Source organism: Ranitomeya imitator, chromosome 6, assembly GCF_032444005.1.
Source record: "Ranitomeya imitator isolate aRanImi1 chromosome 6, aRanImi1.pri, whole genome shotgun sequence".
In the NCBI taxonomy this organism is placed as follows: domain Eukaryota; kingdom Metazoa; phylum Chordata; class Amphibia; order Anura; family Dendrobatidae; genus Ranitomeya; species Ranitomeya imitator.
Genome location: NC_091287.1, coordinates 118,746,121 through 118,770,466, shown reverse-complemented (window position 1 = coordinate 118,770,466; position 24,346 = coordinate 118,746,121). Strand labels below are relative to the sequence as shown.

Below are 24,346 nucleotides of genomic sequence, written 5' to 3'. Positions count from 1 at the left end.
TGTGTCCGGTTTTGTACAGTGGAATGGGGGAGTGGCGGTGCGGCATGTGGAGCTGGAGGATGGGGGTGAGGAATTTTTGTTGGGTGACGGTGTGCACCTAAACGCTGTGGGCATTGATTTATCGGCACTCAGTTTATAGCAAGGTATCGAGAGGGCCATGGCAATTAGGTGTGGTGGGGTCTTGGGTCTTTGAGGTGGTCAAGAGACCCTCATTGTGGCGGTTGGGAGGGGTCCTTGAAGTTGGTGCTAAATTGCGCTGGGGGGTCCGTGGGTATATGGATTCCTCAGTTGGTCTTATGTGGTGGTTATTTGGTCTGGTGATTTTGGGGTGATTTGGCCCTGCGGTGGCTTGATCCTCGGGTTCAGTGGGCGATGGCACCCTTCGGGGTGATTAGGTGCTCCCGAGCCAGGGGGTAACGGCTGGGAGTAAGTTACGGTTGGTTCGTCCACTGTTTGTTACGGTTTGTTTAATCACCAGATTTCAAGCTTCAAGGACCTACCCCCGATTTATTTATTTATGGTTATTTATGTAATGTTAATTTTGTCTGTTTAATAAAGGCTGTTGTGGCCAAATTTATCCAACAATGGTTTTGGTGTCGTTTATGGGTTTAAAGGGGGGAATCTTTGGGTCCGGGGGGCTGGAAAAAGGTTAGGCACCCTTCGAGGATTGACCATACCAATGTCATGCCCCTTAGCTTTAGAAATACCCTGGTTTAGGGAAAGAGGGGAAAAAAAGAGACAAGTGCGGTGCTTCCTCTGAGCGTAATACGTTTTTACCAACAAGTTAAAAACATTTCTTTTATTTGTAGTTATGCTCACCTTCTATCGGTAAGAAATGCACGTTGAGATTCTCAAGGAATCAATTCTTTAGGCAACTCTTCTTCGTATGTTGTATAATCCAATAAGGTGTGCAGTTCACTTTGGAGAACTATGTGTTGATCCTGCTTCAGATCCACATAGGTGGCGATTTCAAAGGAAAAAAACCAATACACCAACATGACCAACAATACACCAACAATAGCACATTTTTATCATCTTCCAAAAATGCATAAAAATTCCACTAATCCCCCTGGTCGCCCGATTATATCTGAATTGATTCCTTAACAAGTTCATTATCGCATTACATTGATTTATTTCTTCAAGAAATTGTAACTACCCTTCCTTCATATTTGAAAGACTCTGCACAACTGATTGAGGAATGTAGGAATATAAAATGGCAGGAGAATTACAGCTTTATCACACTGGATGTAAATTCATTGTACTCCAACATTGATCACACACTTGGCATCAGATCAGTAGATCATTATTTATCATCAGTATCAGGACTGTGGGAGGAACAAAAAACATTTTTGTTGGAATGGTTGAAATTCATATTGACGCACAACATCTTTGAGTTTCAGGGTAAACTCTATTTACAGCGCCTCGGTACAGTGATGGGGACTCGGGTAGCACCAAGTTTCGCAAATCTCTTCATGGGGCGTTTCGAGTCCTCATCGCTGTTGTATGCATCTGAATACAAAGAAAAAATATTACTATACCGTAGATATATAGATGATTTGATCATTTTCTGGGCCGGGACGGAGGAAGAAGCCTGTAAATTAATAGATTCCCTTAATAGCAATAACTGGGGCATCTCCTTTACGTCGTGCATCAGAAGGGACAAAATTGTGTTCCTGGACCTGGAATTGGGGCATGAAGCGGGGAAAATTATAACAAAAACGCACTTCAAAAGCTGTGATACGAATGGCTACGTGGACTTTAGAAGTGTTCATTATAAAAAATGGAAAACTAATGTACCATTCAGCCAGTTCTTAAGGATACGAAAAAACTGTAAAAACACCAAAGATTATGTGATCCAATCAGCGATACTGAAGAAAAGGTTCAGGGATAAGAAATATCCAAAAAAATTAATCGAGGCAGCATACAGAAAGAATTTGGACAAAGTACAGGTGGATTGTCTCCCAAGTAGGAAGGGAAAAGATTGTAATGCAGAGGAAACTGGAGGGAAAGAACGGCCAGCAAGCAATGAGGAGAATAAGAGAAATCTTTGGAAGTTTAATTTTATAACAACTTATAATAAAGGGAATGTATTGATAAGGAGAATTGTAAAAAATATTGGTATATTTTAAAAAAAGATGTGATTCTTGGGAAAATGCTTCCAAGGGAACCGGGAGTAACTTTTAGGAGAGGGGCGACAATGAAAAATATTGTAGCTCAGAGTAAATTAAGAGAGGTTCCAAAAATAGAAAACATGATAGGAAACAATACCAATGTAAATGGAGGGAAGATGAACAGAGGAGTATATAGATGCTCTTCACAAAATGTAAATGTTGTAAGATCATTAAAGGGACACTGTCACCTGAATTTGGAGGGAATAATCTTCAGCCATGGAGGCGGGGTTTTTGGGTGCTTGATTCACCCTTTCCTTACCCGCTGGCTGCATGCTGGCTGCAATATTGGATTGAAGTTCATTCTCTGTCCCCCGTAGAACACGCCTGCGCAAGGCAAGATTGCCTTGTGCAGGCATGTACTACGGAGGACAGAGAATGAACTTCAATCCAATATTGCAGCCAGCGGGTAAGGAAAGGGTGAATCAAACACCCCAAAACCCCGCCTCCATGGCTGAAGATTGTTCCCTTCAAATTCAGGTGACAGTGTCCCTTTAACCATGGAGCTAGGAGTATTCAATCTAATACTACTGGGGAAACAATTAAGATTAAGCAGAGACTCACATGTAGAACGGATTTTGTCATCTACGTAGTGACTTGCAAATGCGGGCTCCAATACGTGGGACGAACTTCCCCGTGCCCAGATGAATAATCACCGCTATAATGTAAAGAACGGGCAGATTAAACATAGTCTGTTCTGTCACCTCCTGCTGAAGCACAATAAATGCTTCTGCATTACGGTCACACCGATGGAGCATATACCAAAAGGGGCTAATAACAGGAACAAATTATTAAACCGCAAGGAGTCATATTGGATATATAGGTTACAAAGCCTTTATCCAAATGGACTTAATGATGTAGTAGAGAATGTGTAAGGGTTTGTCATAAATAGCTCAGTCGTTTGCGCATGGGTCAATACAACAAAATCCTTTTTTTTTTTTTTTATTAAGGACTTTTTTTTGTTTTTTTAGTAGTTTTTTTGTTGTTGTTGTTTTGTTTTTTTAATGTATTTTATGGGATGAATTGTGTGTATACCTATATTTTTAATGTTGTGTTTGTTCGTAACAGTATAGCACCATGTATTTAAAAGCTAATTTTGGATAGAATAGAAGTACTAAACTGCTCTTTTATATATATATACATATATATATAAGAAAAATTAGTCTCTTTAGAGGCTACCATTTAGATATTCATCAGGAAAGGAGAACCTGATCCCCGGTCCCGCCCTGCTAATCCCTTCTAGGAACCCTCATAAATAAGAAAACTTGGAGGTTGTAACATTTTATAGTGCTTATTGTATGTTTGTTCTTTTTGGGGTTTTTTTGCTACCAAATGAAGGCTGCACTGTAAAAATAGCAGCCGAAACGCGTTGTACTGTTTTTTAAAAATATTTTACAAATATATTTTATTTTTTTTATTTTGAGAAAATAAATGAATTTTTATTAACATTTTTCACTTGAAGTGGATGCATTCAAAAAATCCATAGGTGCTTAGCACCACATTTACTTGGAGTTTTTTTTCCTTTGAAATGCCCCTTAGCTTGCACTACGAATAATAAAATGAGAGTGACTTATCCTCTGCAGGTCCAGGATTGCTTCTCCGCTGCTGCCCCTGGACGTGACCCCTGCAGCCAATGTCTGGGCCCAGTGATGATGTGCATTGCGCAAGCCACAGAGCACAGTGATTGGCTGCAGCAGTCACATGTTACACTTATTAATCAATGTGGCCTAAATCACTTATCAAATTTTCTGGATCTAAAGGCTACAAGATCCCTGTAATTACTTTCCTCCTTTTATGAATTCTTAAAGATTTTAGTTGTATAAGCTTGTCACAGCCGAAACATTTTGTTTTTTTTCTGTTTCCGTGTTGATGTTTGGCGGTCAGAAGTATCTCATTGTAGCACATTGCTTCTGTGCTCTGTTTTGGTATTTAATATAATCTGACAGTGGGATCAACCCTCCTAAGACGTCTATATGAGCATGTAGGTTATAGCTTGATACCGTGATATCTGTGATCTTATGCCAGAGAAATACTTGTTTTTCTTATATGTAAATGAGCTGTTAAGATCTATGGGCCAGACACTGATCTCCATAAGAATCTTCCTCCAAAGATTATTCTAAATAAATAGGGGAGTTACCAGTGTGAACCAAGTAATGACTGACAGTCTGCTCTCCTGATCTACATGTCTTACACTGATACGACCTTTCATTTAAAATAAACTCTGGAGATCTTTGTCCGACCAATAAATCTTAACAACTCATCTACATATTAAGAAAAATGAGGATTTCTCTGGATTAAAACATCAGATCTCACATATCAAGGTATCATTTTATTCTGCTACCTATGACCTGCATGCCCATATAGATGGCTTAACACATTGGCCGCTCCCACTTATATATCAGTAGCTCAGTTTATTCTTTCAGCGCTGCCTACTGATATATATGTACCCCAATGAATCAAAATGATACGGTATTATATGAACAATATTAGCATCCTAGGGACTTTCGCTTAGCGTCTCATTAATGTCTTCAGCAGATAGTCACTGATTGGGGGCAATAATGATGTCGGCGGTCTTATTAAATCACTATTGAGGGTAACAGTTTTATCTTTTCCCCTTGTGTTTTATCCCTTTCAAAGCCTATTTTCACCTTCCTGATGAGACCAAAGTTTTAAAAGCTAACATGTGACGTGTCATTTTATGCTTCTACCGTACATATCCCAGAGATTCTGAGATTTATTTCTTTGGACAAATTGTACATTTTATTAATGATTAGGTTAATAAAATTACCTTTTACTTATGAAAATAACAGAAATTTAGTGAACAATCGAAACAATTTATACCACCAACATTCCTTAAATCAATCTATGTGAATAGTATGGGGTGCACCCATTCAATCCCACAGACCTTGGTCATAGGGATAAAAGACCGGTGCAAATTACCATGCCACTATTAATAAAATCACTTTTTATGTAGACGTTTCTAAAAAACAGAAATAACAAACATGGATAAAAAGTAAGATTGCCTCAAGGATAAACACTGAGGAAAAAGACTGTACTTGAGAGAATTTAAAAAATCTAGGTGTCGTTTGGTAGCAAATGAAAGAAAACAATTAAACCAAACAATATATGAACAGGGATAATGATATTATAATATCACAATTTATAGAACAATTCATAATATATAAGATACATTCTAACAGATATACATTAGTATAACAACACATGGATGGGGTTTTTAGTGTTACAATCTCATGAAGTGTAGAATAATACAGAATGTTAGTAATATTCCCCCCAGGTATGTGTTATAATAACCGTGAATATCTTACTATCCCCCATACATCCTAAAGTGAGCAATAATGAAATTGATCATATAAGTCCAAATGTAGGAACATCCCTCCCATTGTGCAGTGCAGTGTGTTCCTTAACTACAGTGTCAGAAAGAAGAGAAATCACAGAAAATGCAATAGAGAACTTGCAAAGTAACTAATCACAAAGTCCAAAGTAACATGATATATAACAAGATAGTATATACATTTTACTAGGTTATATTATGGGCACAAGTGTAAAAGGGGTTCCCTATACACCTGGAGAGAGAGTAAGCTTACCCAGTACTATCCAGAGCCCCAACGCGCGTTTCACCATACTTCCTCCGGGGGCGTGTGTCTGTGGGATTTGTTTTGTTTGCTATTTAGAGCAATTTGCAATGTTCAAACTTTTAATTTCTATTTACTTAAAACAGTGATACTTCACAAAATAGTTACTAAATAACATTTACCATATGTCTACTTTACGTCAGTATCACTTTTAAAATGCTTTTTTATTTAAGGTGATAAAAGGCTAACGTTTAGCAGCAATTTTTCTTTTTTTTTTTTCAAATAAATTTGAAAAAACGGATTTTCTAGGGACCACTTCACTTTTGAATTGACGTTGTAGGGCCTGTCTGTAGGTAAAAAAAAAATACCCAAAAAAAGACCCTATGTTAAAAACTTCACCCCTCAACATATTGAAACTCTCATTCATGATGCCAAGAGGGTGTCATATGCCCCTGGAAAATCAGGAATTAGGTCATGTTGGATAATTAATTACAGTCCTCTTTCGAGATGGTGGGATTTGTGTCCTATTTTAAATGGATTTCCTTTCCTTCAGTGCTGAGAGGGTTAAGGACGCTTTCCACGCTGGCTGGTACTGTACGACCTGGTTATTCTTTTTTATTGAAAATAAAGATTAAAGTGGTAAGTAACAGGTAATACCTTATGAAGAAGGAAATATAAACTGCCTGGAAATCCAAAAGCATTGTCGGGGGTCAAGCAGCTAAATCCATAATATAAATAAGAAAACATATATATAGGTATTCATTAATGAATGAAGGATCGATATCCCCAATACCAGAGGTAAACTAATTTTATCACCTAATGATACCCAAACACACAGTTGCAGTAAGTATAAATATATAACATAATATCAATAGGTAATGTTGCCTTACAGGATAGGGTTACAGCATATGGAGTCCCAGGCAGAGTGTCCCTTCACCCCAACATGTTTACCCTTGCTTCTTCTGGGGGCGTCAGGTTGAGGAAACTGCACTAATATGCAACTAACCTGCCAATAAGGGAGTGATTAGTAGACACTCCCGGAGGTGGTGTAGGTGACACATGGTGCATCTCCGGTATCCCCCCTATGTAAAGTGACTTCCTGTCTGTGCGCAGTGGAACACTTGCTGTCACGTGATTGTGCACATCCAGAAGTCCAGGGGATCAGACAGCTGCTCGTGCGCACTACCAGAGGCGATGTGTATGAATTAAACGGGACAAGATGCAGAGTGAGACACAGGTGCCCATTTCAATACCATGGCTGTGATAGCTGAATCATGTGCTGCTGCTCATTTACAAGAATCTGAATAACACAACTAAAAAATAAAGTAACTAGCAATACCTAATGAATAAGTGAAAAAAAATTAATTAAACAGTGAATTAAATGATGAATGAATGCATGAATGATCATCATGGAGTGATTAAAAGAAGCTAGTAAGTATGTATAAGGCTAAGTACACATTAGCGTCTCTGTGCGCAGCTTATCATCTGCTTGCGCAAAAGCATGCCAAAACGTATTTAAACGCATGCTTTTGCTGCGTTTTTATCCGCATCAGCTTATGCATGATGCAAAAAAAAACGCTGCGTGTGCATGCTATTGTATGCGTTTTTGCCTGCGTTTGCGTTGTTTATGTGCATGCGTTCAATATTTCCAGGAGGGCATGTTGCAATCAGTTCCTGGACATGCGCAATCCGAAGTACGCAAGCACATCGAATTAATGTGTACGCATGTCCTTGCATACCAATGCATTCCCATAGACAGTAATGCGTTGCTTATACGCCCTCATCCGCATGCGTATGCCTGCGCATATTTGACGCCTCAAAAAATGCAACATGTTGCGTTCGCCGGACACCGTGAAACGATGCATGTGGATGGACGCATCCGCATACAAACTGATGCAAACGCATGTCCCTGTGTACACAATGATAGCGCAGATACGCTAATGTGAACCCCGACTGAGATGGGAATATGCAAATATACTGGAAAACATAAGTAAAGAATTATAAAAAAAAAACATATAGATTGAATTAAAAGGTGTTTATGAAAAAAGGATATATAGAGCAAGAGTGGTTATGATAAATAACATGAAAAATGATGTAAAAATAATAAATTGCTAAAGGACAAAGCCTTCCAAGGTACATGGAACAGGATCTTCTATCCCATATTGCAGTCCCGAACGTCCATGAATAGAAATTTGATGTTAGTCTTCACTCAAAAGTATCTGTACCATCTATTAAAGCGAAAGAATATGAATAGTTTCTTCCTAGTTCATCATGGGAAAAGTCCATATCTTCACAAGAGGAAGGCCAAGATCTTCTTGGCTGAACTAGGAATTTATGATGAATGACATATACACAAGCCTCCATGGCAAGAATCTGGAGTGAAATTTTTTTTCCTCTGTTAAATATTGTGATGAGTTTATAGATCAGATCCTTCTGGACACAACAATGCCAAATATGTGTACTTTTTGTTGTTGTTGTTTTTACATAAAAAGTGTATTTATTACCGAAAACATTTGTACGTGATTACAATTTGTTAACTTTTTTTTTATTTTTCTACTTTATCCCTCTACGGGACTTGTACATTTTGCTTGATCAGTCTAATACTCTACAACACTTTTGCATTGCAGGGTATTAGACTTGGCAGGATTACCCTTACCGGAGGTCTGTTAGACCCTGCTTATTGCAGTGCCTAACAGGCCACTGTACCTGGCAGACCCATCTGTTATTTGTTAACCTCCGGTTTCCATGATGACTATTGGCAAATCAGATTGAAAGAGGGAAGGACCTCCTTCTTACAGAGCTGTGGAGTTGTGGATGCCACAATAGCTGTTGATTACAGAATCTAGTGGGTTAAGCAGCTAGGGAATGTGCTGGCACCATCTCTGGCTGTTACTGCAAGAGCTCTGCTGTCAGACAAGCTGATCTCCCAACAGTGGTTGTGTGTTCAGTTCTTGTGCCCATATAATCCCCACGATATGACTGTATGACGTACAGGTATATCAAATGTTGCAAAAGGCTAAATGATCTGAGGGCGTTGATGTCCAATTACGTCAAGATATCAATTAGAAAGCTAAATCATGGATGATTTTGCACAAGAAAACCCCCATAACTTTGGCCGTACTTTGAAATTCTGGCCAGGCTAGTTTGGCACTGATGACCATGCAGGGTTTACTGTTGCTCGAATCCCTCGATTTTCACATTTTTATGTGGATTCGCACTGAAACTGATTCATGGAAAATTACTCACCTGAATTCTGTATTTTGGGGTCACGTGTCGGGAAGCTCCAATTGTATACTGGCTAGTTAGTGTATGTGTATATACATATTACGTTATATAATGACCTCTCACTAGCACTATGGCATTCATTTATTCATTCATAATGGAGCAATAACAGATAGGATGACTCTACTGTAAAACAAGGTATGTAATGGAAATGTGAGTAGAGCCTTTAAGTGTAGATGTCAAAAGCCTATATATTAAAGCATTACTCTACCTTCCACATTATTGGTAGTATGGAATGTTTTGCTTTTGGACTTTAAATTACTAATTTTATTTACTGGGAAGAAATCGTGTTTGGTTTCTTAAATATATTAAAACATTGAACCAGAGAATACTATTTTTCTTTAATGTCAAGTTGATTTAAGGAACAAAGTATTAAATGTATTTCTTCCCTTGGGCTTAAAATATTATGCATGCCTTGTCAGAAAAATAGTACATTTATTGTCACCTCTGAGAACCTTGTTCAGTGTGCTGTAAGGTTTTGCTGAGTTAAGATGAACTCCATTAGTCTAATTGCTACTGATCACTTTCCAAACACTGTAAAGATGACTTCTCAACACAGAAAAATGTACAGCTAATATAGCTTTATGTCCTGTTTCTAAAGAGCTTGAAAATGAAGTACATGTAGGCCTTATTTTATGAGTGGAAAAATAAGCCAGCTCACCCGTGATGCATAAGCCTATCTTCGGGAACACGGACCCGCTGTGTCCAGGCGTGTAAAGTGAAAAAAAGAAGGAATGTCCAGCTTCACTGAATCCGTAAAGAAGAGTTTTCTTTATTCACAAACTTTAAACATGGAGGATACAGACTTCAGCACGAACCATATAGGTAGGAATCTCAACGCGTTTCTGGAGACTAAGCTCCCTCAAGAAACGCATTGAGATTCCTACCTATATGGTTCGTGCTGAAGTCTGTATCCTCCATGTTTAAAGTTTGTGAATAAAGAAAACTCTTTTTTACGGATTCGGTGAAGCTGGACATTCCTTCTTTTTTTGTTCTTATTTTATGAGTACAAACTTTCAGTATCAAGCCCCTTTTGAATGATATATGTGAATCTTTAAAGACAGTGTGGTTTATGCCTATTGAACCATTCATACTGCCAGTTAGGAGACTTCGAAACATGTTCAAACATCTGTGTATTGACACTGATAGACATAAGGATCCCGTAGACTTTATGTAACTATGAAAAAACTCTCTTCCAACTCATTCTTGGCTTACCTCATCTCACCACCAAACAAAAGGATTGGTTGTCCAAATTTCAATGGCTGGATCCTTCTTTTCTTGGGTATTGTTTGCCAGGGAAGAGTTGGGAGGCCACTATAAACATTAGACTTTCTGCTAATATCACCGATATTGGCCGGATTGTCCAATTTTTGTTTAAAGGGAACCTGTCACCTGAATTTGGCGGGACTGGTTTTGGGTCATATGGGCGGAGTTTTAGGGTGTTTGATTCACCCTTTCCTTACCCGCTGGCTGCATGCTGGCTGCAATATTGGATTGAAGTTCATTCTCTGTCCTCCATAGTACACGCCTGCGTAGAGCAATCTTGCCTTGTGCAGGCGTGTACTATGGAGGACAGAGAATGAACTTCAATCCAATATTGCTGCCAGCATGCAGCCAGCGGGTAAGGAAAGGGTGAATCAAACACCCGAAAACTCCGCCCATATGACCCAAAACCAGTCCCGCCAAATTCAGGTGACAGAGTCCCTTTAATATGTATGGGGACATTGTCAGTTTTGGTAGATTTATGCAACTTTGGTGCTGAAAAGGTTAATGATCAATTCTATGGTGGTTACAAACTTGCAACTCTATCTCACAGCTGTTCCTGATATGGTCAGTTCTTCTCCTTATAGAATGTTGTCAGACATTCTCTTCCTTGCCAGTGAAAGCTTTGCTTCCTAGCTCCTTGGAGACACTGTGCTGAATTGGAGATTGTTGTTGCTACTGGAGATTGTTGCCTGCTGTTTTTGGGTTTATGCTTTCTTTCTTTGTCCTATTCCCATTCGGTTATTACATTCCTATCCCTACTGTTGATTAGTGCTTTTGTATGATAGAGATTTTCTGTTATTAAAAGAAAACCTTATTTGCGCTGAAAAAAGCAAATGGGATGAGAAATATGATTTAAAAATTGCTCAGGCTCGTATAATATGACCACAATGAACACGGAACTGATAACATAGGTATAGTCCACCAATGAAATCTGATAGGTAAAATAAATATGACCATCAGCTATTTCCAGCAGCCAATACCATGCACATACAGTGGAAATTAAGCAGTCTCAGTTGTCTTAAAGTTAATAGATTTCTTACCGCTGGGAAGATAACTGTTCAGATCGTCAGTTTCCAAGTTTTCTATGACGAGGTGCTATGAGTAGAAAAGTTCTGCAAGATGATACTGGAGAGCTGCCCCGGCCTGTGGCAGCTACTTCGTCTGTAGACTCCAGTGGACAACGGGATATCGGGACCTGGTAACCAGATGCCACGTGGTGCGAAAGCAGTGAAAGCTGCTCGTCTGGAGGACCTGCGTGACGTGGTGAATCAAGTGATAGCCCGTGTGACTGGAGTGTACATACAAATTGCGGTAAGGACCATAAACTGACGTGTTTCAGAAACATCTGGTTCCTTCCTCAGGGATGATCCTTACCCTGGTTGTCGGTCCTTATATATCTTCCAGCGATTAGCTGGTTAATAGAAGCCAAAGAGCTCCACTTGACTGTTGAGTCCTCTGGGAATCAGAGTATCCAACAGGAAAATCCATTTGGTCTCTACCCTTGACATAGATTTAATATAGTTGCCTCTTCTCCAGTGGGGGTGTACAATCTGTGCCCGAGACTTCCATATTCTGTACCAATCCGCCATGATGTTCTACAAAGTGTTTAGAAAGCGGATGTTCCATAAACTTTTTCTTTATATTACGTATATGTTCATTGATTCTCACCCTAAGTGGGTGTTTGGTGTGCCCCACATATAGTTTTTCGCATGGACACTTAATAGTGTATATAACCCCCGTTGTAGAGCACGTGATAAAGTCCTTAATCTTAAACTCTATTTCCCCCTTATCAATACTTGTTTGTTTATAGGCTGCAGTCTGCTGACACATCCTGCAATTACGGCAGGGAAAAAACCTTTACGAATGTTTTGAAAAAATGTGGGTTGTTTAATAAAAGACTTATTCTGAGCCTGTCCTCAGGGTATATGGTATCCTCTTCCCTCCTACCAACATAGAGGTTAGCTACCTTGCGCCACTTTTTCATTTACAGGTTTTCTGTTATACCTGTTCTTTGTGTCTTGTTTACCTTACAATTCTGTCCCATGCCTCATGGGTTGGGAGAGGGGACAGATCAGGGTTTAATAGGGGCATAGTAAGGTTGGAGACTTGGGCCTCTACCTTCAATAGTACCCCCAGGACAGGGTAGTTAGGGTCCCAGTACCAGGGACAGTTAGATGCCCCACTTCCTTCCCGAAGACAGTCACATTGTGACAGCAACACAGCACTTCCTGATACTGAAGAGGTAACCTAATCACAAGGTAACCCTTTAACCACTTTACGACCTATGACATATAGGTACCTCATAGGTCACCTCCCTCCTTTTGATGCAGGCCTGCATCTTTTCAGGCACATGATAGCTGATTTGATCCCCTAACAGCTGAGGGTGGAATTGCAATCAACATATTATATTCTGCTGCCAATCTCAGACAGCAGCATTTAACTCATGCTTAACGAAAGCACTTACCAAACCCAGCCCATCGATGCCCCGTCACATGATCGCGGCTCATCGATGGGTTGTCATGACAGCTGTACTATGAAAGACTGCCCTTGGAAAATATTCATAGAAGATGATAATTTCTGCTACACATAGCAGTGCTGGAGTCCTGCTATGTGTAGCACAAGTGATCGGATGATTGCATTTTTAAGCCTTCTTAGAAAACTATTGAAGCAAGTAAAAAGTGGAAAAAAAAATTTCAAAATATAAAAGTTCAGAAAAAAATAAACGTTTTGTATTGCTGCATTCAGAAACGCCCATCCTATGAACATATAAACTAAATTAATCCAATTAGTAAATGGCATAAGGATAAAAAAAAGGTCAGAATTGTTTTTTTGGTCCCCGCAACATTGCAATAACAGGCGATCAAAACATTGTATCTACCCCAAAATGGTATCAATAAAAACATCAGCTCAGTGCACAAAAAATAAGCCCTCAATTAGTCCTTGATCCCAAAAAATGGAGGCGCTACTGGTCTTGGAAAATGGTACCATGTTTTGTTTGAGGTGTTGTCCACTACTAGGACAACCCCTTCTCGATCAAAATGTTTGCCGCAAATAAAATAATAAAGCATATGCTCACCTCCTGCTCCGGCGCCATTCCCGCAGTGTTAGCACTCACTCTCACAGGGCTCTCGTGCATTTTTTGTGACACATGACATTGGCGCCCAATCAGTGCTGGCGTCACTGTCCCTGCCTTCAGACAAATCGAACATGAAGTCCGGGCTGCAGCTGAATTTGGACTTCCTCTTCCTGCTCGATTCATCAAGAGGCAGGAACAGTGATGCCAACACTGATTGGGCGCCGGCGTTGTGTATCACAACAACAGCCCCAGGAGATGGAGTGCCAACACCACGGGAAGAGCACCAACATAGGAGTCGAGTATAAGCTTTACTATTTTATGGTGTCCAAGTAAGGGGTATGAGATAAAGTTGTCCAAGTAGTGGACAACTTCTTTAATAAACTTTCCCATACAAATTTCACCACTTAAATAAAAAATAATCTTTAAATGTTTGGTATCCATGAACTCACAATGACCTGGAGAATGATATTGTCAAAAAACTAAAATAAAATTGTGGAATTGCACTTTTTCTTACAATTTCACCACACTTGCATTTTTTCCCCATAAATCAATAGTTTGTTCGAAAGTACAACTCGTCCCTCAAAAAACAAGCCCTGACATGGCCATAGTGACTAAAAAATGACAGCTATGGCCCTGGGAAGAGGAGAAGCAAAAAAAGGAAAACTCAAACTGAAATCCTCAAGTTCGTGAAGTGGTTAAACTATTATGGAGCCCGTTAATTGGAGGCCTCAGTTCGGATTGGAGTACAATCAAGAATAAGATCTTGTTGCAAGCAGTGCTAAAATCTCCATACAATTTTCCGATGGGATATGGAGGAAGCTATGATGGGAATTCACAGCTGTCATATGTTATAAACATATCAGAGAGTTAACGACCCAGTTAACAGGAAGAAAGCTGTTTGTGCTGTCCTCTCCACCGCTCCTCTCACTTGGGATTTGGTGATAGAACCTTAAGAACCAGAGAACTGTGCATACTGCTAAAGTGTCTTCTGTAAAAACATAACAAAAAAACACAACACCACCTATATTAATATATAATTTACATTTGAAATGTCTAGGCTTCGGGGTAGTTAGGGTATTAGGGTTGGGGTAATAGATAAATTAAGTAGTTGCATAAAAACTCCCACAAACCAATAGCCAGAAACAGGTACAGCTGACCATTACGCATAGAGAAGCTCTCCTTATTGGCAGCGAAGTCTTTGGATGTTCTTGATCAACCGCTTACATTTTAAGCTCTTACTGAAATCTGCTTGATATGTATGGCAGAAGTACTGATAACTAGAGATGGGTAAGTAGCATTGTTGCTCGGGTCTCCCCGAGCATGCTCGTGTGATCTCCGAGTATTTTGGCGTGCTCGAAGTTTTAGTTTTCCTCGTCTCAGCTGCATGATTTGCGACTTGTGGACCGGCTGAACACATGTGGGTATTCCCTAACAAACAGGCATTCTACACATATAATCAAGCTGTCTAGCAGTCGCAAATCATGCAGCTGAGGCGACGAAAACTAAATCTCCGAGCACGCCAAAATACTCGGAGATCACCCAAGCATGCTTGGGGAGACCCGAGCAACGAGTATACTCGCTCATCACTACTGATAACTTAATGGCATCTTCAGCTGTACAAGACAGGTGCTTGCTGTGTTACACAGTAGACAGCTGACTCGGTGGTAACTGTTGTAATTTATTTTTTGGGGGGTGGGGTGCAATATTGGCCTTTTTGGTATGGGACCTCATGATTTCTATGTATACCCAACTCAACTGCAACTCAAGATTTGATATTGGTAAATTATTTTGCTAAATTTATCTCATGTTAAAGTTGGTGTTCTTTCCTACTTGAGCGTAAAGTGATGTGTAAAGTGTGTAATTATATGCTACAGTATTCTACTCTATTTTCTTTTCACTTGATTAGAAGAAAATCTGATATGGTCCACAGTAATCCGACAATGGTGTGTCTTTTGAGAAAACGGCACAATGCCTGTACTGCAAAAACCCTACTTAACGCTATGTAATTGATTTATTTAATTCTATTATAGCAGTAATACATTTTTAAGTGTATTGCACAGCTTACTATATGATCCTTTATGAACTTTTCTAATCACTCAGGGGTACTCAAGCTGATGGAGTATGGAGAGGAATATGTATTCACTCTTCCCAGTGCCTATGCTCGTTCTATACTCACTGTTCCCTGGGTAGAATTAGGAGGTAAAGTGAATATTACCTGTGTCAAGACAGGATATGCCGCTACAGTTACGTTCCACACCAAGCCTTTCTATGGAGGAAAAGTGCACAGGTAAGAATGGATATTGTAAAATAACATTCAGCTTCTAATGTAATAAAAAAGTAATTACCGTATAATTTTGAGAAAAACTTTACATTTGAAATTATTTTATTTTCATTGGTTAACAATACTAGTCTATGGCGTAAAAAGGATGTTCTCAAGTTATTAAAGTGCTTTAATTAGACACCATGAATATAAGCGAATCTACAATTGAATTGTCTATCGGCTGTCATACTTCTGCAATGAGAGCTTTTATCTTTCATAGTATACAGTTATCTTTCATAGTATACAGCTGGTTTCCATGGAGTTCGGCCACTAGTACCCGCTCAGACCCCCGATGAGAATGCTCGGCAGTTACATTCCATAAAAGGTTTTACTCTTAACACACTAGTCATTTCTCTCCAGCCCATTGATTTCTATACAGCACTGCTGCTCGCCTCTCTTTCAGCTTCTGATGATCTGCTATCATAAATATTGCAAAATCATCAGCCTACAGTATCATCTTCTCCCCGAACATTTCTTCAAATCATGACTGACTTCCCTGAGCCATGTGCTTGCTCAAATGCCCTTTAATCTCTCTTTGTAAGTATAGTTATGGCAGAGTACTCTCCAGAACAAATAATAGCTGAATGTGTTAATGTGTTACAGCAGAACTTGAGCTCAGCTTTAGGCTGTGTTCACACGTTCCGGTTTTTTCGCGGTTTTTCCCGATAAAAACGCTATAAAACCGCAAAAAAAACGCATACAATAAGCATCCCATCATTTAGAATGAATTCCGCATGTTTTGTGCACATGATGCGTTTTTTTCCGCAAAAAAACGCATCAGGCACAAAATCCGGACATGCTCTATCTTTTTGCGGTTTTTCTGCGGATTTCCCACTCCAAAATGCATTGGGAAGTGTCCGGAAAAAACCGCGGCAAAAACGCGTCAAAACCGCGGCAAAAACGCGTCAAAACCGCGGCAAAAACGCATGCGGTTTTCTTGCGGATTTCATGCAGAAAATGTCCGGTTTTTCACAGGAATTTTCTGCATGAATTCCTGAACGTGTGCACATAGCCTTATAGTCCTACTAGTACTACATTTCTGCTGCTCACCAGAACTGTGATTCAAGGAGGAAAGCCTGTCCCACCAGAAACTAGGAATTAAGGAGGCTGTAAAGGAACTGCATAGCCCTGAGATGCTCAAGATACAACTTGAGAATACTCCTTTAAGACATTTTTTTAACATTTTTTTAAAATATGTAAAAAATAAAATAAAACCAATGAGCAAATACCCTGCAGAAGGTGAATACTGTAAGTATTCTACTGTACTGTAAATAGTAATAATATCTCAAAGAACCCAGTAGATATATAAACCAGGCTCCAGAATGTTTATGTTCAAAACTAGAAACTTTTATTGACAAAAATACAATAAAATACACACATTGTAATAAAAACAGGATGCCTCCAAACCAACCACCGGCACAGTGGGTGTTAACAGGTATGTAGCCAATAATAATTTCACTTTGAAACAGAATATGCAAGAAACTTTTCCATTGTAGTCATATGACTAATATTTTGTGGCTACAAAAGATATATATATGTCTATGGTCGAGTAGGGTGCTGGAAAGAGATAATTCTATAGAGGTAATGGGGCTGTGATGAAATCACTAAGAAAAGCCTATTACATCTGCATATATTGTTAACTTATAGTTCTAACTAATATGCCTTGTATTGCACATATTCCCAGAGCGTATACACCACACCACCAGGGTATAACCGTATGCAGGTAACGCTAGCGCTAGCTACTAAACCTTATATAACACATATACCAGAGAGTATACACCTCACTACCAGGGTATGACTGTGTGCAGGTAACAGTAGCGCTAACTACTAAGCCTTGTATAACACATATTCCCAGAGAGTATATACCTCCCCACCAGGGTATAGCCATGTGTAGGTAAAGATAGTGCAACATCATGCAGATAAATAGTCATGGAAACCTATGACCGCTATAATTAAAGTAATTTAACCCCAGTAAATGAAACTAAACCTCAGCAGCATCCTAATCAAAATACATAGTTACCTGCCAGACACTCACTGGACCGGGAAATACCCCTACGCGCGTTTCGATTTTTGACAAAAAAGACTAATTTGCTAATTTTGTCCACTTGCTAGCTCACTAATTCCAAAAATGCAATTCCATGTCCACCAAGAGAGTTGGCAGTGCCTTCATAGACACATATAGTGTTTGATGACATGGAGATGTTTGTTTAAATAACGCTCATAAATTGGTTAAAACACTTTATTTTCTTTCTGAAAATTCAGTTCTTGTTAATTTTTTAAGGCATTTAGTTGTATTATTTTTCTTGCTCTTTTGCATGCATCGGAGGCCAAATTATTGTGGGATAAAGTCCTGCAGCGACGAATATTATTCAGATTGGTGTCCTAAAGTTTAGCGGGAGAAATTGAAGAATTTCACAGCATTATTTATAATTATGTGTGTGTGTATATATATATATATATATATATATATATACATATATATATATATATATATATATATATATATATGACATTCACCCTGTTTGTGTTAGCAACATACCACTAATCTGTATCGGGCAATCGTGATATTGTCTCTCCTGTACATGTAATTGAGGAGGAGTTTATTGTGAGCTATGAGCTTACATGTTGTCACTCTAGTAATATATGTACAAGGGCTACAAGGCCTCCGGTTACCTACAGTGGCTTATTCTTAAGACTAATTGTATGGTCCACAATTCTCACCTTATTTTATGATATCTTAAATTGCTTACAATTAAGAGGCAGGGTTTGATTCTTAAGCCTTTTTTGCTTGTTGTGCTTTGGTAACAGGTTATGATACCTGACCCAGGATACACAAGGGTCTGTTATATGTTTTGTGTGTCACATTGTGCGTTTTTTTTTTTTGTTTTGGGGGGGGGACACCTTTTTTTAATCAGCACAATAAGAGGCAGCAAGTGGTCAGAATCTCTCCAGTCAAGCCTTTACTCAAAGTTTTTTGAAGAGAAAACCACTCCAAGATTTATTTTCAGTAGAATCAAAACAATGAAGCCTTCTCTTACTAATATTCTACCCCCTCCATCAAACTTACAATTGGCAATGTCCATACTGATAGATAATGCATTCCTGACATCTTGTGAAACCCAGAATTGTCCTTGATACTGGAGGATTCATCATGTAAGCAAATGTTCTCTGTATGACTTTGAGCTTAGAATTGCTTTACATAGCCTTAGTACAGTGGTCAGATCTTTGGCCAAACCTCATCCATAAAGTGGGTTACAGTTTGTGAGCTGATGTTGTTTTCATTGGAACTTCAAGAAGAGCATTAATTGTCTCATTATGTAAACTTCTATTTTTCTTCCTTCTACATATTTCAGCCTTACAGTGATGACACTTTCAAATAACCATGCAGCTCTTGAAGGGCAAGGCTAAGGACTGACGTTGCATAGTACACATTTGGATTCTTCCAATAAATAATTGTTCTTATTAGCTTGAGAAATATTGTCTTGTACTTATTGTGGCTTCCATTTTCTCCATCAGGATGAACACTGTAGGGCAGTAGGTTGAAAGAAATGAAATATATAATTTTTTATGTTTTTTACACTACTTGCTTAAACGTACTATATTAATAGGCGTGTATTTTGCTTTTCCGTATGCAGAATCACAGCTGAGGTTAAGCACAACCCCACCAGTGTAATAGTTTGTAAGGCCCAGGGGGAGTGGAATGGAGCTCTAGAATTCACATACAACAGTGGAGAAACCAAAGTAATTGATACAACAAAGCTTTCAGTTATTAGGAAAAAGATTCGACCCGTGGCAAAACAAGGACCTACCGAGTCAAGGTATGTTCATTGTATAGTCTAATGGAAGACTGTCTTTTCTTTCCTTCAACGAAAAATGCAGGAATATAACGAGAGTAACATATTTTTTGGATCATAAGACAAACATTTTAGCCAGAAAAATCTTATTAAAATGTGTGTAGTCTAGAGGCAAACTATGATCAAGGAGAACGCTGACACTGCATCCTTCTCGGTTACTGAGAGAACTGCTTTCTCCTCCTGCCCCACACTGATCAGTCTGATCTGTGCAGGACAGGAGAGAAAACTGCCAAATTATGCATGGTTGTTGCAAGGCTTGACTAGCTGAGGGATCTTTCAGGTCATGAGATCATTTGCATGCTTGGAAAATACTTCAAAATGTGGTAGTGTCTGCAGCAGAGCTGTGTGTGGATATAGCAGATCTTTCTGTATGTAGCAGAGCTGTGTAACTAGGAGAGCTGTGTATACATGCGCACATATGTGTGTGTGTAGCAGAGCTATAAATTTGTAATGTCAATTCTGTGCTGTGAATTGGACTGCGCATTTGCCGTGCAAAGGCTAAAATCAGATTTTTGCAGGGCCCTGATAAGATTTTATCATCCCTGCATGTAGATTCCTTAGCTGTGAGATACATATATGCAGGGTCGCACTGGCCCACCGGAGAAGCGGAGGATTCTCCAGTGGGCCCAGGCACTGACACCTGCTGGCATACTGGCCAGCAGCTGCCTAGGGCCCCCACTGCTCTAGGATCCCACAGCCAGTGATGGGTCTCTAATAGTGGCACTCCCAGCAGCTATGGGGCCCCTGAGTCAGGGGGGCCCACCCGGTGTCAGCTGAGCAGCACCTAGAGACAGGAGCCTGTCCTTGCTGCTAAAGAGAAATGAATATTCATGCTTCCTCACACCCTCATGGGCGTGAAGAGGAGTGCGTATTCATTTCATATAGCAGGCAGTGTTAGCGGCAGGCTGAGGCTAACACTGCCGGCATGTAAATCCAGAGCAGCTGCATTGGGACCCTGGAGGTGGACCCCTGCAGGGCGGCTAATCCCTGCATCTTGGCAGGGAAGCAGAGCTGCAGGGATCCGATGCCGTCCTGCTTCCTGTCCACTGCCTGGAGCTTCCTGTATGACACCACGCGGCTGCATGACGTCATCATGGCTGTTTCAGAGAGAAAGCTGCCGACTTCGAAGATGCTGCCGGGCTGTGCTGCGGGGAATGTGCAGATAGGTGGGTGTTGCTGTTTCTCTGTTTGTCTGCCTGCGTGAGTGTATGTGGTGCGGTGCTGTGTGTATGTATTGGAGATTGGAATTAATGTGGGTGATGGAGAGGAATGTGGGGAGAAGGCAATGTTGGTGGTGGTGGAATGGGCATTGATGGGGTGGTGGTGGAGGCAATGATGGAGGTGTTGGAATGGGCAATGATGGGGTGGTGGAGGAGAAAGCAATGTTTGGGGTGGTGGAAAGGACAATAATGGTAGTTGTGGAAAGGACAATGGTTGTGGGGGAGGAGGCAATGATGGAGGTGGTGGAGTGGGCAATGATAGGGGTTGTGGGTGAGAAGGCAATGATGGAGGTGGCAGGGGGCTGCATTATACCCTATGAGGGGAGCTGTGTTATACTTTGAGGAGGCTACACTATATTCTGTGGGGGGCTGCAATATATTCTGTGTGGGGGCTGAATTATTCGGGGCTACATTATATTGTGGGGCTACATAATACTATATGAGGGGGCTGCATTATGCCCTATGAGGGGGCTACATTATGCCCTATGAGGGGGCTACAGTATATTCTTTGGGGGGCTTCATTATACCTTATGAGGGGGTTGCATTATATTCTGTGTGGAGGGGCTGCATGCTACTGTATGAGGGGGACTGCATTATACCATATGAGGGTGTTACGTTATATTCCATGGGGGACTCCATTATACCTTATGAGGGGGTTTGCATTATATTTTGTGGGGTGCATTATACCCTATTAGGGGCTGTACTATATTCTGCAAGAGGGCTACATTATATTCCATGAGGGAGGCTACATTATATTCTATGAGGGGGGTTACTTTATATTCTATGAGGGGGCTACATTATATTCTATGAGGGGGGTTACTTTATATTCTATGAGGGGGCTACATTATATTCTATGGGAGGGCTACTTTATATTCTATGAGGGTGTTACCCCAACCCCTGCTACACAATTAAGACGTGTACTACCTTATATTATACCCTGATATTAGAGGGTTTTACCACACATTTGGTGGTCTTCTATTTATTTCTATGTACTGTAGCTACATAGTGGGCCACAAGAATGATTTTCTCTGGTGGGCCCAAGGTGCTCTAGTCCGACGCTGCATATATGTCCCAGTTACATGGAAAAGCAGCCACCTTTGGTGATCTGCTAAGACCATGTCATGAAGCACCCAGGGATCACCTCATCGCTGGATCCATTAGAGCTAGTGACATTGACATTCACTAGGTACCTCTCATTAAACTGACCATGCATGCAGGCTATCTGTCCACAGCTATCTTTATTTTCACTCTGTTATGAAAAAAAGTCAGTGTATACATCAAAGCTTTCATGTTATATAAAAAATGAAAAACGTTCAATATTAAAGCCAATTCCCAGCAATGTTTTCTGTGCGCAGTATTCCGAATTTATTTGTAAAATGAAAAGGCCGAAAGGGTCTTTCATTTTGCATTATAGAATGAAATCTGCCTCCAGTGATAGAGCAGCGTCGGCAGGCAGTTAACAGCAGCCATATTATCATAGTGAGATTTAAGTGAAATGGAAGAGTAAACAAGGGGAACATCAAAGCCCCTCTTTGTAATCTTCTTTTCTTGGAGCAGTGGAGAAGCAGCGGTTGGCTCTTTTGTAACACAAGTTGCTAATGATTTCTTCAAAGTTGTTGAATGGTAAACATTGTAAAAAAGCAAGCATGTATTTTACGTACTCAGCAGCGCTCTGCATTTCTAAAGAATAGTGGTGGTATGAGATACATTATCCAAGGGAAATGGGAAAAATCTACAACAGCTACGTCATTACAGCTGGATCATTCCATATGGAAACTTGACCGTAGCGATGCCTGAATAAAATGTATGGCTGGTGAGATGACTTTTGTTTTAGAGCTCTAACCTGCATCTGTTATGGCAGGGGTAAAATCAGTGTTGCAAACTCTGATAGACATTCTTAGAAGTGTAAGTAACACAATTTATTAGTGATGAGCGAACATGCTCGAATAAAGCATTATCCGAGCATGCTCGGGTGCTAAGTTTGGCGTGCTCGAAAAATATGGTTGAGTTCCTGTGGCTGCATGTCTCGTAGCTGTTAGCCGCAACACATGCAGGGATTGCCTGTTTTTTAATCAATCCCGGCATGTGTTGTGGCTGCCTAACAGCTGCAGGGACTCGCACGCCGAAGACACTCAGCACACGTGCATGCTCGTGCATGCTTATCCGAACACATTCGCTCATCACTAATCTTTACTAGGGACACGTGAGTTAAGACTAAGTTTTAAATCACCACCAGTTTAAAAAAAAATCACATATGCTCTTTTTTTGTTCGTTATTACCTGATGACATGGCCATGTCTAGCATTTTGAAACATGTACCGTATATACTCGAGTATAAGCCGACCTGAGTATAAGCTGAGGCACCTAATTTGCCACGGAAAACTGGGTAAGCTTATTGACTTGAGTATAAGCCGGGTATGTATTGTCCACTCCTTCCTATCCTGGTATGTGTGATTCCCCCGTCCTGTCCTGCTCTGTGTGGCTCCCTCTGTTGTATACATGGCTCCACTGGTCCCATCTTGTATGCATGGCTTGGCTCCCCTGTAAAATCTTGTATGCATGGCTGGGCTCCCCCCTTCCTCCTCTGTCGTCCTTCCTCCCCATCCTCCATCCTCCCCATCCTCCATCCTCCCCATCCTCCTCCGTCCTCCCCCATCTTCCTCACCCTCCTCGGACCGTCGCTGATCGTCCCTGCATCTCTGTCCCAGCGTGGCAGCTTCTTCCTGGTCACGTGGTACCGCTCATTAGGGTCATGAATATGCTCCATGCCTATGAGAGTGGAGTCTCGTCCATATTCATGACCTTAATGAGCGGTACCACGTCACCGCTCAGCACAGGAAGAAACTGCCGCGCCAGTACAGAGATGCAGAGATGGAGATGTAGTGACAGAGGGTGAGTATTGAGGTATTCTGGAAGCCGGCGGCTGCATCTGTCACTGTGCTACAGCCGCCGGCTTCCCGCTCCCCCTCCCCTACCTGTTTTCTGGACCATGACTCGTGTATAAGCCGAGGGGGGAACTTTCAGCACAAAAAAATGTGCTGAAAATCTCAGCTTATACACGAGTATATACGGTATTCTGGTTTTAGCAAATTTACTTTCCCAATAGACTTAAGTCTCATTCACATGGCAAACCTACATGTATGAACCCTCTACAGTGGCATGTAAAATGGTGCCTACTGATCTATAGTAAGGAGCAACAGGCAAGTTGCCTCTGTACAACACTTTATTTCTCCCTAGGAATACCACTGTGAGGGCAGGTGCACATGACCGATTTTCTCTTCATTTGCGAAAATGGTCTGATTATGCTAATCAGACGTAGATCAGAGTGGCATCAGTTTTTCTCAGAGGTGGAAAGAAAGAAAACTTTCTCCACCTTCTCCATTCAGTCACTTCATGAAAATCGGACTATGTGTTTTCCACAGTCCTATAGAGTTGCATTGTCTATTTTGATCCGACACTTGGATCAATATTAGACATGTCACTGATTTTTTTTTTTAATTATTCTTAAAAAATCAGATGTTCACAGCCACATGGAATAACTTGGGTACCAGTGTGATCTGTCAAAGCC

The 24,346-nt window shown here is 40.4% G+C and overlaps 1 protein-coding gene across 1 annotated transcript in view; it reads left to right on the top strand.

Moving 5' to 3' along the window:
* OSBPL10 (oxysterol binding protein like 10) overlaps window positions 1-24,346 on the top strand; it is a 577,114-nt gene that overhangs the window by 527,673 nt on the left and 25,095 nt on the right. The window contains exons 9-10 of the mRNA XM_069730025.1: window positions 15,486-15,672; window positions 19,341-19,523. Coding sequence (XP_069586126.1) covers window positions 15,486-15,672; window positions 19,341-19,523 — 370 coding nt within the window. The remainder of the gene's footprint in view (window positions 1-15,485; window positions 15,673-19,340; window positions 19,524-24,346) is intronic.